At 42.8% G+C, this 18,071-nt stretch overlaps 2 gene segments (V, D, J or C); both read right to left on the bottom strand.

Annotated features, from left to right (window-relative positions):
• The window catches only part of LOC105511220, a 136,408-nt gene extending 129,856 nt beyond the window's left edge, over nucleotides 1–6,552 (bottom strand). Inside the window, 2 exon segments of the C gene segment in view lie at nucleotides 5,777–6,064; nucleotides 6,206–6,552. Coding sequence covers nucleotides 5,777–6,064; nucleotides 6,206–6,341 — 424 coding nt within the window.
• LOC105511219 overlaps nucleotides 1–18,071 on the bottom strand; it is a 189,834-nt gene that overhangs the window by 139,179 nt on the left and 32,584 nt on the right.

The raw sequence follows: 18,071 nt of genomic DNA, 5'->3' as shown, positions 1-18,071 counted from the left end.
TAGGTGCCCTGTGTCCCAGCTGCTCCAGCCTGTATGAAAGGGGCCAACATAGAGCACCAGCTGTAGCTTCAGAGGGTGGAAGCCTTGGCACCTTTCATATGATGTTGAGCCTGTGGGTACACAGAAGTCAAGAATTGAGGTTTGGGAACCTCCGCCTGTATTTCAGAAGATGTATGGAAATGCATGGATGACCAGGCAAAAGTTTGCTGCAGGGGCGGGGCTCTCATAGAGAACCTCTGCTAGGGAAGAAGGGAAACGTGGGGTTGGAGCCCCCACACAGAGTCCCTACTGGGGTACTGCCTAGTGGAGCTGTGGGAAGAGGGTCACTGTTCTCCAGACCCCAGAATGGTAGATCCACTGACAGCTTGCACCATGTACCTGGAAAAGTCACACACTGTCAATGCCAGCCTGTGAAAGCAACCAGAAGGGAGGCTGTACCCTGGAAAGCCACATGAGTGGAGCTGCCCAAGACCATGGGAACCCCACTCTTATAGCAGCATGACCTGGATATCAGACCTGGAGTCAAAGGAGATCATTTTAGAGCTTTAAAATTTGCCTGCCCCACTGGATTTCAGACTTTCATAGGGACTATAACTCCTTTGTTTTTTCCCATTTCTCCCATTTGGGATGGCTGTATTTACCTAATCCCTGTACTCCCATTGTATCTAGGAAGTAACTAGCTTGCTTTTGATTTTACAGGCTCATAGGTGTAAGAGACTTGCCTTGTCTCAGATGAGACTTTGGACTGTGGACTTTTGGGTAATTGCTGAAATGAATTAAGAATTCTGGAGACTGTTGGGAAGGCATGACTGGTTTTAAAATGTGAGGACATCAGATTTGGAGGGGCCAGGGGCAGAATGATATGGTTTGACTGTGTCCTCACTCAAATCTCTACTTGAATTGTATCGCCCAGAATTACCACGTGTTGTAGGAGTTACAACACCCAGAGGAAGGTAACTGAATCATGAAGGCCAGCCCTTCCCATACTATTCTCATGATAGTGAATAAGTCTAATGAGATATGAAGGGTTTATCAGAGGTTCCCGCTTTTGCTTCTTTCTCATTTTTCTCTTGCTTCCAGCATGTAAGAAGTGCCTTTCACCTCCTGCCATGATTCTGAGCCCTCCTCAGCCATGTGGAACTGTTAAGTCCAATTAAACCTCTCTTTCTTCCCAGTCTCAGGTATGTCTTTATCATCAGTGTGAAAACAGACTGATACATTATGTAATGATTACACATCCCTCATTACATTTTCTCTTTCTTTAAAGATATCTTGTGGCTTGCTTTTTAATGTTTTCATTAGTGAATAGTACCCCTTCGGGGTCCCAGGTTAAATAAGACAGCATCCATTGGATAGAACAGGTACCAGTTTATTCTACCGAAAGTTTGAGCATACAGGAAATCTCCCTCAACTTTCTGCCACTGATATCTGAGTGAACTGAGCCAGTTCTGACGCCCTCAACAGAGGGCAGAAGAGATCTATGTTATATCTAGATGCTTGTCACTGCCTTTTATAGGGAATGATGGGATGAAGAAACCCCTTTGATTGTTAGTTTCTTGCTATTTCTGTTTTAATGAATTGAAATTAATTGAAGAAGATCTAGCACAGATGAGAAGACATTTCCCAATTTTTCAAGCCATACAAAATTGGCGAGGTCAATTAGGAGGATACTGGAAAATTGAGATAATTTAATTTTAGCAACAAGTTTTCAAAGTTGTCAATGTTAATCTTATGATATGATGGTAACGTGGGGAATAAATGATGATACAATGCATCTACAGCTGGTTTGATAGTGATTATCAAAGAATGTTGTAAAACACTTACAATTAATATGACTAAGTCCACTTGTCCATCACTAACAAGACCCGGTTTCTGCTCTTAAGCCTTTATCCTTCTACTTCAAAATGGAGGTGTTAGAAGTTTGTGCTAAGACATGAAAAATATCTTTGGTGCTATGGCTATCCTGCTGGCACGAAGTTAGAAGGTCCCCTTCTCTGGCTATGTGGATTACATCTTTGCCTTAATGGTTGGGTTTAGAACTCATTCAGCTGAGGATGGAAATATGCCTATCTTGGATTCAATTATCTTATTATTTAAAAAAAATGTAGAAACATGCCTTTTCCACTAACTTTTCAGCTGTGTGGCTGTAGGCAAGTCATTTAAATTTAGGTTTAATTATACTTCACTTATTTAAATTTATTTTTAGTTAGGAGAAAATAATACCTATATGTCAGGGTTGTTGTATGTTATACGTGTAAACTACCTGTGATATCGTAGTGGTCTCTAGAGAAAAAAAATTGCTTCCTTCTCTAAATTTTCCTTGTTCCTTGCAGGAAGAGGCCAGACTTCTTCCCAGCCATGTCCCAGCAAAGAGCCCTGTTAATACCACCATTCAACAAAAATTAATTTATTTTGTTATATTTTCCCAAATTACATAATTTAAAACATTACTTAAAAGACATAGAACCAACCCAAATGTCCATCAATGATAGACTGGATAAAGAAAATGTGGCATGTATACACCATGGAATACTATGCAGCCATAAAAAGGAATGAGATCATGTCCTTTCCAGGGTCATGGATGAAGCTGGAAGCCATCATCCTCAGCAAACTAACACAGGAAAAGAAAATCAAATACCGCATGTCCTCATTCATAAGTGGGAGTTTAACAGTGAGAACTCATGGACACAGGGAGGGGAGCAACACACACTTGGACCTGTTGGGGGTGGGGGACCAGGGGAGGGAGAGCATCAAGACAAACAGCTAATGCTTATAGGGCTTAAAACCTAGATGACAGGTTGATAGATGCAGCAAACCACCATGGCACATATTATACCTATATAACAAACCTGCACATTCTGTGCATCTATCCCCAAACTTAAAGTAAAACGAAATAAACAAACAAACAAGCAAACATTGCTTACTTGGAGATTTAGAGTATCAATCTTTATGTTCTGTGAATTTGTTGGTCTCCTAATGTGATGTATGTTAATGTATGTTTAGTGAAATAATGGTTTACATTTTCCTAATTATTCTCTGTACCCTCATGGTGAACATCCATGATCTTTTATGTTCTTTTAAAAGTCTATTCTGTGGGCCGGGCACGGCGGCTTATGCCTGTAATCCCAGCACTTCAGGAGGCCAAGGTGGGCGGATCACGAGGTCAGGCGTTTGAGACTGGCCTGACCAACATAGTAAAACTCCATCTCTACTAAAAATAACAAAAATTAGCCAGGCATAGTGGCATGCACCTGTAGTCCCAGCTACTCGGGAGGCTGAAGCAGGAGAATCACTTGAACCTGGGAGGAGGAGTTTGTGATTAGCCAAGATTGTGCCACTGCACTCCAGCCTCAGCAACAGAGCGAGACTCCAATTCAAAAAAAAAAAAAAAAAAGTCTATTCTCTAAACTGTGAACTCCCCCTAGTGAACACTTTTTCATTCATTTTTCTAAATTCAAACCGCCTATTCCAATCTACAATCCTTTTGCCCTCTTTAGATGTCTTCTCTTACTCACTTTGATATTTGATATGCCATCTCTGCCTATTTTCATTTTCATTTTTTATGTGTTCTTCCTCTCTCCCTGGGCTGCATTATCTTAGCAAGGTGAGGCTGTGTTGGAGGGAGCAGGTGGTAACCATGCGAGAAGGGAAGCTGAGTCTAGCATAGCACTCTTTCTACCAGGGACTCGATTGAGGTGATGACCCCTGTGATGGAAATGGTCCCACATAGCCCTGGGAATGGATGCACAGTGCTGGTACCTGTTCCCATCTTTTGCAGTTGATCTTCTGAGTCTGGACAATACTTGCTATAAGAAATAAATAATCTGTGGGAAAATGTAGGACTCTCAGAAACCCTGAAGTTTCACTAAATATGAAAGTTTGTAGATACAGTGTTCTGTTATTTAACCCTTTTTCTGTTTAGTAAAAAAAGTGCAGCTCCCTGCCAGCATTCGTTTAATTTGACGTAAACACGCTGTTTGAGGCTGAAGCAAATCTGATTATCAACATGAAAATAAAATATAAAAACTGTTCTTGGAATTATTTCTAAACAGAACTTGCCTCTAATCCTAACATCACAGAATTGTATATAATAATCAGTATTCGATAATTTTTTTTGCATGGGAAAATTTCAAAGCACAGAACAACAGAAAGTGGAACATCACATTCCACACAAAAATATTGCCATTCTCTACAGATCTTGCCATCTTGCCATCCTCGTCGTTGTGTGAGCAGCAAAAGTTGCAGTGACCAGTTGGGTTTTGTTTCTTTGATGCTGGTGGTAATGCTCTTGGGGAAATGTCTTCCAGTCAGGTGAAGAGGAGGAGGTGTGACATCATCAGAGCATGGACGACTTCAGAGACGTTGCTGCCCTGGCTCGTGATGCTTTTTCAGCACCCTTTTAATCAACGTCAGTCTGAAGTTTCTATAGCTAATCGTGTGCTCAGAATGCTCCTTCTTGAACAGGATGTAGGAGTTAAGCACTGTAATGTTTAGAAGGTGGCAAAAGAATTTCTTGTATCAAACTTGTGTGTTACCTCAGGGGAAACGCTGCAGTCGCAAGCACCGCTACAGTGTATTCTCGGGGCAAAAGGGAAAGGATTTTAATGATATTCTGGGAAGATGTGCTTTCTCTGTTCTGGATGTTGACCTCAGCCAGGAGAACTGTGATTCCTGCCTTTCCTCAGGGAAAGAATCTTCCTCTTCATTCCAGTAGAATCTCTCACAGAAACATTTGCAGGGCGTTTCTTTCTTTTGATAGTTTCTCTTCCCTCATTTACTTGTATTCAAAATCAGTTCAAGTCCTATCTCATACAAACTCAATCTTGAATACTGTAATACACATTGATTATATTTTTTTCTCTGGCTTCTTCCACGCAACAGTTTAGCACTGAATCAAAATATCTTTAAGGATGCCTGTTTTGTCTTGCCAATAATAATTGTGCAAGTGCTCTGCAGTTTGGGATTTCTAATACCCTTACATTTATTTGTATTTCCAAAGCACTGTTAATTTTTACTGACAGAAGGGCATGTGTTTTATTCTTCAAAACAAATTCACACTTTTTCCAGAAGAGTATGAGTGCAGTTATAGCCAAATTCCTACCACCTTCTGCAGCATAGTTTAAACCTTCTATGATCAGAATTTTTTTCCAGCAAAATAAGATTGATGAGAGAACCTGGAAGAAGATTTGTTTTAATCAGAGTTCTTCTCTTTCAAAATTGAATGAACAGAATTCAAATTCCACAACCTTTCTCTTGAATCAGCACATGGACAGTAAAAATCATCTAAAGAATTTAGAATATGTTAAATTCAACCAAGAGCAAATTACTAAGTGAAATTACTAAGTGAAACACCACTTAGTGATAGTGAAATATCAACCAAGAACAAAATACTAAGCAAAGTAGAAAATCACAGTAAGAGAGACAAGGACAGAAAAGGGCAGGTAAAATTAATTAACGAAATGGTAGAACAGGGCTACGGTGTGAATACGCGAGAGGACTTCTCCTCCTTGTTGGGACTCGTGAATTTACAACACGTTGGACTGGGGGGATTAAATCCAGAACAGTCCCTGACTGGTATTGGGTGAAAAATAATACCTCATTCTCTCCTTGCAAAGAAGTATGCTTATGGAGCTAGTTTCTCCTTAGCGGCCCCTTTTTTCTATTTAGCACGAATGTGCCATTGGAGTCAGCACCTGCCCTGAGTTAAGGCCTCTTCTCTCTTACATCTGCTCTTTTTGTGCAGAGAGTATGTGGCTGTGCTGCGCTGTGGATAAACTGCTGGCACAGAGGTACATAGATGTCTGGTTGGTGCTGGCGGACCCCAGAATCAGGGAGAAGCGCTCCTTCTTCTCTCTAGAGACACTGTACCCCTCAGGAATATCTCCTTTTTCGTTCACTTTAACATCATACGAGAAATAGATCAGCCGTAGCCCCAGACCTGGGTCTTGTCGATACCAGAACATTCTTTCATGGTCCATATCCTGGACACATTCCAGAAAAACTTTCTCTCCCGTCCTTTTGATTAGATGTCTTGAGCTCTGGGTTACTTTCACATCCACGAGGCCTGTGAGAGGCAGAAAGCAAGGGTGAAAAAACAGGCCACCAGGGAGCCTGAGGAGAGAAAAACTTTGTATACAAGACCTGGAAAAATAGTAGGACAGGAGTTGCCACCAACTCCCCAGACCCAACGACTCCCAGCACTCACCTACAGCCAGGAAACAAAAGGCCACATAACAGAGGAGCCTGATTCCCATGGCTGCTTTGAAGAAATAATAGGTCTTCTCCCAGGACCAGGCTGTGGGTTGACGGTTTGTGATGTCATTGTCCCAGCCCACACTCATATTCCCTCAGCCATTGACTAGACTAGAAAGGGTCTAGAGGTGCTAGAGAGTGAAGGGCATCCCTTGTGCTCATGGAAGTGTCACTGTGTGTGCACAAATAGAAAAGAGTTGACACAGTGGGCTTGAGACTGCCATCCTTAGAAGGGCCTGCTTGCATGGTTGGCTCTTGATTTGCATCTGCGAACTTGAATTTTGGGAGTGTTCCCACCATCAGTAACTGGTACGCATGGCTTAGTGTGCCTAGACTGCTTGCACAAACCATGTGGGGTAGGCTGAACACCTGCTTTACTGCTAGTCTGGAATTCTGCTGCATGATAGGCAGAGGGTGCCAATGTGGTCAGCTGAATTATTTTGCGAGGGCTGCCGTAAGTCACCACAGACCTGGTCATTTAAACAACAGAAATGTATTTTCTCACACTTCTGGAGGCTAGACATCCAAGATCGGGGTGTCAGCAGAGTTGGTTTCTCGTGGAGCCTCTCTCCTTGGCTTGTAGATGGCTTTCCCCTGTGTCTGCACATTGTCTTCCCTCTATGCATGTTTGTGTCCTAATCTCCTCTTATAAGGATCCAAGTCGTATTAGTGAGGACCTCATTTAAAACCTTAACCACCTCTGTAAAATCCTTATCTCCAAACATAATCCTATTTATTTTTTATTTTTTATTTTTTTTTGAGACAGAGTCTGGCTCTGTCGCCCAGGCTGGAGTGCAGTAGCCGGATCTCAGCTCACTGCAAAGTCCGCCTCCTGGGTTTACGCCATTCTCCTGGCTCAGCCTCCCCAGCAGCTGGGACTACAGGCGCCCGCCACCTCGCCCGGCTAGTTTTTCGTATTTTTTAGTAGAGACAGGGTTTCACCATGTTAGCCAGGATGGTCTTGATCTCCTGACCTCGTGATCCGACCGTCTCGGCCTCCCAAAGTGCTGGGATTACAGGCTTGAGCCACCGCGTCCGGCCCACATAATCCTATTCTTAAGTACTGGAGGCTGGGATTTCAACATATGAATGTTTAATGACACAATTCAGCACCTAACACCAGCCACCAAAAGTATTGGAGGTGCTGAATCTCTAATGAGCTTCCCTGGGCAGAAAGGTTGTTCTTACGTTGCTGCATTGTTACTGTTGGGGTGAGAGTGTGCTCTCTCGTGGAAGAAGAGAATATAAGAGAACATGGTGGAGTTTGGAGTTTCTCCAAACTCCACCATGTCTTTGTTCCTTGTTATCATAGTATTCTTACTACATCTCTGTGATACATCTTTGCTATGAGTACAAGCACAAGGTTCAATGAGTTCTTCTGGTGAGTCTCAGTCTTTGAAAGTGAAGGTAATTTTTCTCCTGACCAGCCTTACCATTCTCTCTCTCTCTGTCTCTCTCTCTCTGTCTCTCTGTCTCCCCTCACTCTCAAAATATATTTTATTGAGAGCAGTCTTAGTTTCTCATACAATATACTTAATAATTACTACAAGTAGCATATTGGTTAACAGGGCAGGCTTTGGAACTATGCTGCCTGGGCTTGAACCTGGTTCAAATCCACATGTGTAGGTTCATGTGAGTGCTCACATGTGTAGGTTTACCTGATGGGGTTGAGGAGAAGGTGGTATACCAATAATGGGGTGGTAGATGTGTTCAGCCCCAGGTGCAAGCGATAAAGGGTGCAAAGCATTTTAAAAAAATCATAAAACCTAGGTGAAATGGTTTTGCTTTTATTATCACCAAGTGCCAGGAATTCTAAATAGTTTGGTGATAAAAGACTCCTTCAATGCAACATTTGTCCTTCTGGGACTGGCTTATTTCACTTAGCATTATGTCAAACACAGAGAAGCGGAGAGCAGAATGATAATTGCCAGGAAAGTGAGAGAAGGAAGTGCTGAGTTGCCATTCAACTGGCGTAAAGTTTCCATTATACAAGATAATTACGTTCTAGAAATCTGCTATACAACATTGTCCCTGTAGTTAACAATATCATATTGTACATTGGTTTTGTTTAAAGGTTAGATTTCATGCTGAGTGTTATTCCCACAATAAAAAGAAATCTCACCAAGTAATTTTGGTACACATAGAGAACCACTGATCAAAACAAAAGGGTGAGCTACAACTGTCAGTGTGATGCTTATACTTATACTGCATGTTCCGGTAACACTTCACTTGGTTATTTTGCTAACATTATTCATTAAAACTTTCTAATGGTCCAAACAGGTTTTGAAACTGTATCCATGCATAGTATGAATCAATCATAGTCACACAATAGTTTTCAAGTTGTTTGTGATAATATAAAATAGTTATCATAATTATTCAGACTATATTCCTTAGTTTTGACTTTATTGTTAATATCTAATGTCTAATCCAACAGAGTTGGCCTTACCATAAATCAAGCATACTGACACAGCTACCCCACACAAACACCTTTGAACTTCAGTTTCACCAGACTATTTGCTTACACAAAGAGCTTTACATCCATAAACATTCTTATCTTTAGTATAATTTTTTTTTTTATTTTACAAGATGTGAAGTCTCAAAGTTTCTATTGGTGAAATCTGTAAGTGCATAGTGTAGCCTAACCTGCTTAAATGAAAAGTATAAGACTAAGATTAAAATTGTCCCCTGAGACACAGGTAAACAAAAAGGGAAGCATGTGGGGCCCCAGAGAGGATCCCTGAAGACCATAATGTAGAATGCAGCCTTCTCTAGTAGGTGGTGTGAGGGGGCACTGGATTGATGCGGGTCAATTCTAATAAAGAGCCCAGGCTGAGGATGCCCTATTGAAACAGCAAATGAGAAGGAAGGGAAGGAGGACATTGACAGCTCCATCTCACAGGTGCACTGTGATCTGGGGATACACTTCTTCTTTTTTTTTTTTTTTTGAGATGGAGTCTCATCCTATCGCCCAGGATGGAGTACAGTGGTGCAATCTTGGCTCACTGCAACCTCCACCTCCTGGGTTCAAGCGATTCTCCTGCCTCAGCCTCCCAAGTAGCTGGGACTATAGGTATGCACCACCATGCCTGACTAATTTTTTGTATCTTTAGTAGAGACAGGGTTTCACCATGTTGGCCAGGCTGGTCTCGAACTCCTGACCTTGTGATCCACCCACCTCAGCCTCCCAAAGTGCTGGGATTTCAGGTGTGAGCAACTGCGCCAGGCCAGGGATGGACTTTTACAGACTGGGGCCCTCAGAGCTCCATAAGTCTCAGTGCAAGGAGCTGGGAAAGGCCCCTAAGTGTTTCTGTGGTGGCAGTGGCTTCCTCTGGTAAGGGCAGGCTCCGAAAGGTAAGACCATCTCTCCCCTTGTGGCAGCCTTTTCTGTACAGAGAGGAAGTGGCTGTGCAGTGCTTCGGGTTAACGGCTGGCCGTGTCTGCCAAGAGCTGGATGTCTGTAGACTGCAAGAAATAGAACTTAAAGTATATATATTAAAAAAAAAAGAAGAAAAAGAAATGCTCAGTCTTACCTCAAGAGACACAGGTCTATTAGAGACTTTCTATTTGTTTGTACTCTAAGCACCAACTGAGAAATAGATTAGTTGGAGCTTCATTCCTGGTTCTTGTCTGGCTCAGCACATATGGGTCATAAAACATATTCTGATTGTATTAAAGAACTTTCTTTTCTGACTCTGAAACTTGATAAACTGAAATTTCAGTGACACCAGCATTCATGGACATTGTGGCTAAAAAGAGAGAACTTAGGAAATATACTGATGTGTAACCACCAGAAAAAGGCTTAATGTACGGTCTAGCAAACCAAGTTCAAGGACATTATACCTGTAACCATGACCTACCAATTCCAAAGAGGCAAAAAGCTATAGAACAGAGAAGTCAACGGCTGGTGAGTTCATGGTGGTGTCTCAGTGTTGGTGTTAGCTCTGTTCAGGCTGTTAGAAGAACACACGGCAGAGAAATAACCCAGTCAATGATTCAAGGAAATTGTGCTGGAAGAAGTGACTTCTAAATTGGTCTATGAAGGAGAATCTCCCCCGATCCTGGAGTCACCCAGTCCAGACCTCTCTGTGCGTTTGTGCCAGCAGTTTATCCACAGCGCTGCACAGTCAGCTGCAGTCTGCACAAAAAGAGCAGCTGTAAAAAAAGATGAATACCAGAGAGAGAAATGGTATTCTGGGTAGAGTGACCATTGTAGATGAAGACCCAGGAGTGAGTCAGCAGTGGACATATTTGCTGACCTGTGAGAAGCGGGATATTTCTGGAGTAGATGCAGGCAGTTGTGGTAGTTGAAGGATAGGGGAAGTCAGTGTTAGAAAGGTGGGCAGATTTGCAAAGGTCACATCATGGAGGGGCTGAGAGACTTGCAAACTAACATGAACTTGAGACTTGAGTTAGTTAATAGAAATAAGCCAAAGGGTTAGCTTGAGGGAGTGATTGTGGGTGGGGGTAGGTCGCAGGTTTGCAGGTGGGGTGGCTACTTGGAAGGTGGCTAGAGGGATCCAGGTGAGATCAGTGAAGTTAGTAAAATTTGTGAGGAATTTAGTACTTAGGAAAATGCAGGATGTGGTGGTGGATTCAGTGTGGCAGGGGAAAGTCAGAGAGACAGCGAAGATCAGTCTTGCATCTCTGACTTGGGCGTTTGGACCATCTGCTGAGAGGAAGAAAATAGGAGGTGTCGGGTTTCATAAATAACTCCAAACGTGGTGTTCCTCCAAGTGACAAAATTTCTGGAATAGGACCTGGAGATCCTGTTCAGGACCTATACAGGACCAAATGTTGTTGAGACCCATTAAATTGTAAATGGAGTCTTCATTTTGGGCAACAGCTTAGTTGAATTTAAAGATTTAAGGTCCACAAGAAGAAAGGATTGGAGAGTACCCTGGCAGTAGACCTAACTCAGTTAGCTTGTCCTGCCCAACTTTGAAACCTCACTGGTACAGCAGGTAGCGGATGGACCCCTGGTTCCGCAGAGCAGCTGCATTGCAGAGTCCCTGAGGCTGGGGAGTGGGGAAGGGCTTCTGTGGGATGATGGAGGAAGTTTATCCTGTTGGTCGGCGAGGGGTCTCCTGAAGGAGGAGTCTCCTTGTTCTTGCAGCTACCCTCTGTTTTTGTGCAAAGAGCAGCTGGCTGTGCAGCACTGTGGATAAACTGCTGGCACAGAGGTACAGAGAGGTCTGGCTCGGGCTGGGCGACTCCAGGATCAGGGGGAAATTCCTCTTCTCTTTTCGAGAGACGGTGTACCCTTCAGAAATATCTCCCTTATCAACCACCTCAACATTAATTGAATAGTAGATCTGCCTTAGGCCCAGCCCTGGGTCTTGTCTATACCAGGACATATAATCATGGTTCATATTCTGAGAACAAGTCACTGTCAACTTCTTTCCAGTCACTGTGATGAGGTATCTTGGGTTCTGGGTCACTTGGGCTTCCAAGGGGCCTGTAAAGGAAGGGGACAGAGTCAGAGGCAGAGCTGAGGGGGATCTCCAATGCTGAAGCCTTTAGGAGACACCTTGGGCTGAGGCCTACAAAATAAGGCCAAAAGTTGCCCATGTGTTCTGGGACTCACCTGCTCCTAGAAGGCAAAGGACCACATAGCCAAGGAGCTGGGGGCCCATGGCAGCATCAGGCATGTGTCTGCCAATTCTGGGGGCTCCAGTTGGTTTCTGTAATGTCTCCACCTCTTCAGCTATTTGGGCTTCAGAAACGGTTTCAGGAGAGAAACCACTCCCACTTCAGCTCAGAGGGCTGAAGTGTACAAAGGCAACACAGCCAACCCAGGCTGAGGACATTTGTGATCAATGTCATTTTCCTTAATCTGTGTGAGGCTGCTTCTCTTTATACATGTGCTACATTTTCTTATTAATACAGTCTTGTACAAATTGTCAAATATTTATGTATTTTGGATCTCAGGGCATAAAGTGGTGTAACACACTTGATTATCACTTAGAAGTATGAGAACATAAAGCTTATGCTATTGAAAGCGGCATTTTCTTCTTCTTTTTTTTTTTTTCTTTTTGAGACAGAGTCTCATTCTGTCACCCATGCTGGAGTGTGGTGGCATGATCTTGGCTCACTGCAACCTCCACCTCCCAGGTTCAAGCAATACTCCTGCCTCATCCTCCCCAGTAGCTGGGATTACATGAAAGCTGCATTATGATATTTTTTGAAGTCATTTCTACTCTGGCAGAAAAAATTCCAAGTATATCCCTGACTTCATTTATCCACTGGTATATATCTTTAGTCACTACCTTTTAAAAGAGTCTAAGGTGTAAAATCTCAGATTCACATCATAGATTATTTTGCTAGTCTATATGCTGTTTAAAATCCAAGACACACAGCTTCTTTTCTGTTTAGCAAAATTGACTTAGTCATCGTTGCTAGACCTAGCAGCTGTTTCCCCCAAAGACAGCATCTGGAGCATCTTCTTTTCCCCAGAAGAAGCTGGTGAAAGGCAGAGGTAACATCTGCTTCCTGCAACAACCTCAGAGTCTCACCAGCCAGGTCTGCTTCCTGCCTGCTTTTGGTATGTGTTTGCTTTCTTGCCACGCCACAGCTTGCTGCACATGGAAGGTGTCTGTCCGTGGATATTGTGTTGTAGCCAGGCAGTGTTTGGGGCCAGGAGTGTCAAGCTTCTCTTACCTCTTCCAGCAGCTGCTGGTACTGCTCTCTTTTCTGCCTAAGTATGTTCTTCCTGCATTGAGGTGACTTTCCTAGGTTTCCCAAGAATGTCTTCCTCCTTGAACACCTTTGAGCTTTTCTTAATTTTTTAAATAGTTGATGAATAAAAATTGCATCTATTTACAGTGCTCATTGTGATTTTTGACACTTGTATACCTTTGAATCCTTCTTGTACTTTGTAGGAACCAATGCATTCCTGGATGGTGGAATGGAAGGAGACTACCCCTTTCTTCTCAATTGTTTCCTACCACAGGTAGAGTCTCACAGAGCCCGTCATTGTTTTGCCAAATCATTGTCATCTCCAGACAAGAAGGGGCCTCCTGCCAGTTTTCAGGGCTACCCTCAAAGCTCAGAGATGAGTTCCTTGCCCCCAGACCCCTTCACGGTGATAGGTGCAGCTCTAAGCAGTTTCCATTCCGTGCATTGAGGAAGGAGTGATTGCTATCAGGACCTTAGCTCTGACCTAAGGAGGAGTATTCTCTCTTTTTCTATTTCTGGACCACTCCTTTCTGGAAAAAAATGTAGGGAGAGAGCTTGGCTCTACTTCAGCCACAGGTGTTTGCATTGTCCTAGCAAATCCTCCATATTCTAGCTGTGAATTTGGGTGTTAAGAGAGGGAAAACAACTTTCGTTCTAAAAACCCACCACAGGTAAATAATTTCATGTTACTTAGTGAACCTTGCCATTCCAAATGGCAAAATCTTTCAGAATTTACTCACACCCACATAGCTATGCTCACTATTAGGGGATATTGGATTTCCCCACATTCTGTGGTGTTTCCAAAGTCGAACAAGTGCATAATTACACTTCAGAGTATTATAATTTTCCCCAATCTCTTTTCATATTAGATTAATTCAAAATTTAGGAGGTGGCTAATTCTATATTCTGTCCGTCTACCAGCTAATTCACTCTCCTCAGCTATGCGGCTTCTTCCTCCCTGTTCCTTTGACTATGAGGCTATTCTGCTCTCGTTTCCTTTTCTACATCAACCAAGGTACTAAAATGATGCTCTTAGCCTGAGGCCCCAATAGCCTTACAGTAGGAGCCAGTTGTTTGATTTTCCCACCCTTCCTTCCTTCCTGCAACTTTCCCTCTGATCTTTTCTGCCCAATTCCACCATATTTAGGAATTCTGAAAACTTATTCTATTCTACTTCCCTAATGTAGGGCAGACTCCTATGTCCCTAACAGTGGGAATGGAAAATAAACAGAACCCTCTGGACGGCTGGTCACTCTGAAACATCTCCCTTCACCTTTGCATTTTAATGGGAAGCATTTCATTCTAAGCATTTCATTCTATTCATCCCTTCCTCTCCTGCATACTTTTTCGGTCTTTTCTCTCTTCCTTCTGTTTTTAGGGACTGCTCATCCACCCAACCGGGGCAACAGTATCACGATAAAGGTAATTAAGCTAACACCTACTAAACTGATGAACCATTTCCTAAAAACCCCTGTAAGATAACCCATGCCCTGTCCCTTTAAATATAAAGCAATCTTTTTTTTTTTATACATGATATTGAGCCCAGGAATAGACTGCAGAATTCTCACCACACTTCAAATCTATTTCACTTATACTCAGGCCATTTCAGTTCTAAGAAAGTCATTCTAGTTTGTGTATTTTCTTGTACTATATGATTAACTTTTGAAAGACCCCAATGAGAGATATTTATATATCATGTTTTTAAATTCATAATACAGTGTTAAAATTTATCAAACTTCCCCTCCCACCATTATCTGAATTTTAGTGTTTATATTACAGGAATATGTTAGTGCCCTCTAGTGGAATATCGGAGTGGTGGGCAGAATGGTTTCTTAAAGATGTCCAAGTGCTAATAATCCCTGCAACTCGTAACAGCTGTGGACGTTCAGTTAGACGGCAAATGGGAATTAAAGCTGCAGGTGCAATTAGGGCTGCTAATAGACAGGAAGCAGTTCCTGGACTATCCAGGTGGGTCCAATGTAATCACGCAGGTCCTTAAATCTGGAGGGCCTTTCCCGGCAGTGCTTAGAGGGAGCTGTGAGTATAGAAGTAGGGTCAGAGCAACAGAACGTGCTGCCTTTGAAGATGGAGGAAAGCGAGCCATAAGGTAAGAAAATCGATTCTCCCCTGGAGACTTAAGAAAGGAACCCAGATCTGCCGACACCTTGATTTCGGCCGGGTGATACCTATGTTGGTTTCTGAACTACAGAGCCTTAAGATGATACATTTGTATTGATTTAAGCCACTAAATGGGTGGTAATTTGTATAGTAGCAACAGAAAACCAATACAACCACCAAGATCAAAAATGTGTAAGAGAGCAATTAGGATGAAAACAGTAAAGGAACGAGTAATATCGGAGTGCAGAGTCTCTGGAGCATCTTGAGCGTGTGTGGGGGCTCGTAAGTCAGGTCGCTGCACCCCTGGGGTTTGTCATATCCGCTCAGAGAGGACGTGAATGCACTGATAGACTGCTGCTGCAGAGGGTCTCAGAGTCTGGTTAGTGCTGGATGATTTAAGGGTTGGGAAAGATGATTATATTTCCCCCCTTTTTTGTTGTTGTTGGAATGACTATGTTGACTCAGTGCATGTTTTTCAAAGCTGCCGACTTCAGAAGAATAATAGATTAAATTTATCCCTGCAGCCCTGGATCTTATGGATTCCAGAACATTTGGTCTGGTTGATAATCTGAAAACATTCCGATACAACTTTCCTGCTTCTCTCACCAGGTATCTCAGGGTCTGTGTTACTTTGACATTCATGAGCCTGTTTTCTAACAGTTTTGTTCTCCAAAATACATCTTTTAAAATTTGTTGAGTGTCCCAACAACTTCTCTCCAGATTAGGTGGTTTCCTTACAGAGCCTTACCAAGATATGCACTTTGTTGAGTTGGTTTCTTCTGAGGCCTCTCTCCTTGGCTTGTAGATAACCATTTTTTTTTCCTATACCCTTTTTTCTGGTCTTCACTCTATGCATGTCTGTGTCCTAACTTCCTGATAAGGACACCAGCCATATTGAAGTAGGACCAACCCTAATGACCTAATTTTAACTTAATTATCAATGTAAAGACCACATCTCCAAATATAATTAGCCACATTATGGGACTCTAGGGTTTAGGACACCAACATATGAAATGAAGAGGGTAGCACAACTCAAAGACCATAACGATGGAAATAATAAAAGTACTTACCTTACATATTTGTTGTGGCAATTAAATGAGTTGCCATGAATGAAGAGGTTAAAAGATTGCCATGCTTACAACCATTCAAAATATTTCCTCTACTACTGCTTCTATCACAATACTTTCTTATGTCAGTGCCAGTCTCTGTGTTAAACTACTCACATACTGTTTCGTTCAACCCTCACCCCGCTTCTGAGAGGCTTATATTATTTACTTCATTTTATAGATGTGAAAACTGAGGGCTTAAGTCACTTTCTAAAGCTAGTAAGTGCCAGAAACTGACTGCAAATCCTGCATTCTCGACCATGATGTGTAAATATTTCCATTTCTCTACATGCTTTATGGTAAATGTGATGGTGAATTTACCGTTCAACAGTTCAACTTTTCAATTTCTTTTAGGAATTATTTTCCAATCACTCCAATTTCCACACCTAAAACAGAACTCCACACCTAAAACACTTTCCTTTGTCTGTGTTGTCTCTTGCTGTCATCCCCAAGTAACTGGTGGAAGGTATCTGAGTTATCAGCAGTGAATCCCTGCTGGTCTGCAGCAACCTCAGGTCTTGTCTCCTCAGCAGAAAATTCCACTGAGGGTCATATGGCAGAAAAAGAGACCAAGGCAAGTTTTAGAGCAGGAGTGGAAGCTTACTAAAAAGGCTTTAGAACAGGAAAGAAAAGAAAGAACACTTGGAAAAGATCCAAGCAGGTGACTTGAAAAACAAGTGTGGCGTTTAACCTTGATCCTGGGACTTCATAGGCAGCCGTTTTGTGCCCTTTTCTCATGATTCTGCCCTTAGGATAGGCTGCCCGAATGCACAGTGCCCTCCTTACGCTTGGAAAGTGAGCATGCGCAGTGTGTTTAGGAAGTTGTATGCATGCCCATCTGAGGCTTTCTTCCTGTTTCTGATGGAGTGCCCCTGGAAGGTCATGCTCCACCTTTTTGTGTCTCAATGCACATGCCTGGGTTCCCTTGCCCAATACCTGAGATTTTATTGGAAACCTTCTTTGCTTCTCCCTGGTGCCTGCATTCAATTGGCACTTTAATGTTAACAGCTGTGGATCAGCAGGAGCTTGTCTATCCCTGGCTCAGGCTGCTGAATTATGCATTATTTTTAGAGAGGTAACGTTATAATCTCTGAACCAATACCAGATTGTTTGACATTCCTGGTCGGTGGGGGGAAGGGAGCACTCTTCTGCCCCATTCATGCCTAACTGACTACCTGTAACATCCAGGCGCCCCATACTGTCTCCCCACATTCCTTGTAGGCTCAGGGTGAACCTCCCAAGCAGGATTGGCTTTGTTTACATGCGTGAACGAATGAGTGAGGTAGGGTACGCGGGCTAAGTAGGTTTAGCATTGGCTAGTTTAAAAATTTGAGCAGGCTTCAAAGTGTAGGGATTATCTCAAGTTGTTTAGTACCTGGCCCTTTGGTAATTAGGGTAGGAGAATAGGGGCTCAGTGTATGAGAGCCCAATATAGGAGGTGGTTTGGAGTAGAGGCTTTGGATTGGTTGATTTGATATGAAAGGCATGCTCTAGGGAAAGTAGTTTGCTATCCCTAGGAATGAGTTAACCCTGAGAGGGTCAGTCCCTCCAAGATCAGCAAGTCCCCAGATGTCAAAATATCAGAAAATATGCATGTCAAAACATTAGAAAATATAGACAATAAGAAGGCATGATTAATACAGTATGTCCTCCTCAGTACCCAGCTGATGTGGTTTGGCCCTGTGTCCCCACCTAAATCTTACCTTGAGTTATAATCTCCATAATCCCCAGGGGTCAAGGGTGGCACCAGGTGTAGGTAATTAAATTATGGGCACAGTTTCCCCCATGCTGTTCTCATGATAAGGAGTGAGTCTCACCAGATCTGATGGTTTTATAAGTATCTGGCATTTCCCCTGTTGGCAGTCACTCTGTCCCACCACCCTGTGAAGACAGTGCCTGCCTCTTTTGCCTTCCACCACG

Source organism: Colobus angolensis, unplaced genomic scaffold (genome assembly GCF_000951035.1).
Source record: "Colobus angolensis palliatus isolate OR3802 unplaced genomic scaffold, Cang.pa_1.0 Scaffold2, whole genome shotgun sequence".
Classification (NCBI taxonomy): Eukaryota; Metazoa; Chordata; class Mammalia; order Primates; family Cercopithecidae; genus Colobus; species Colobus angolensis.
This window is presented reverse-complemented; position numbering and strand designations above follow the sequence as displayed.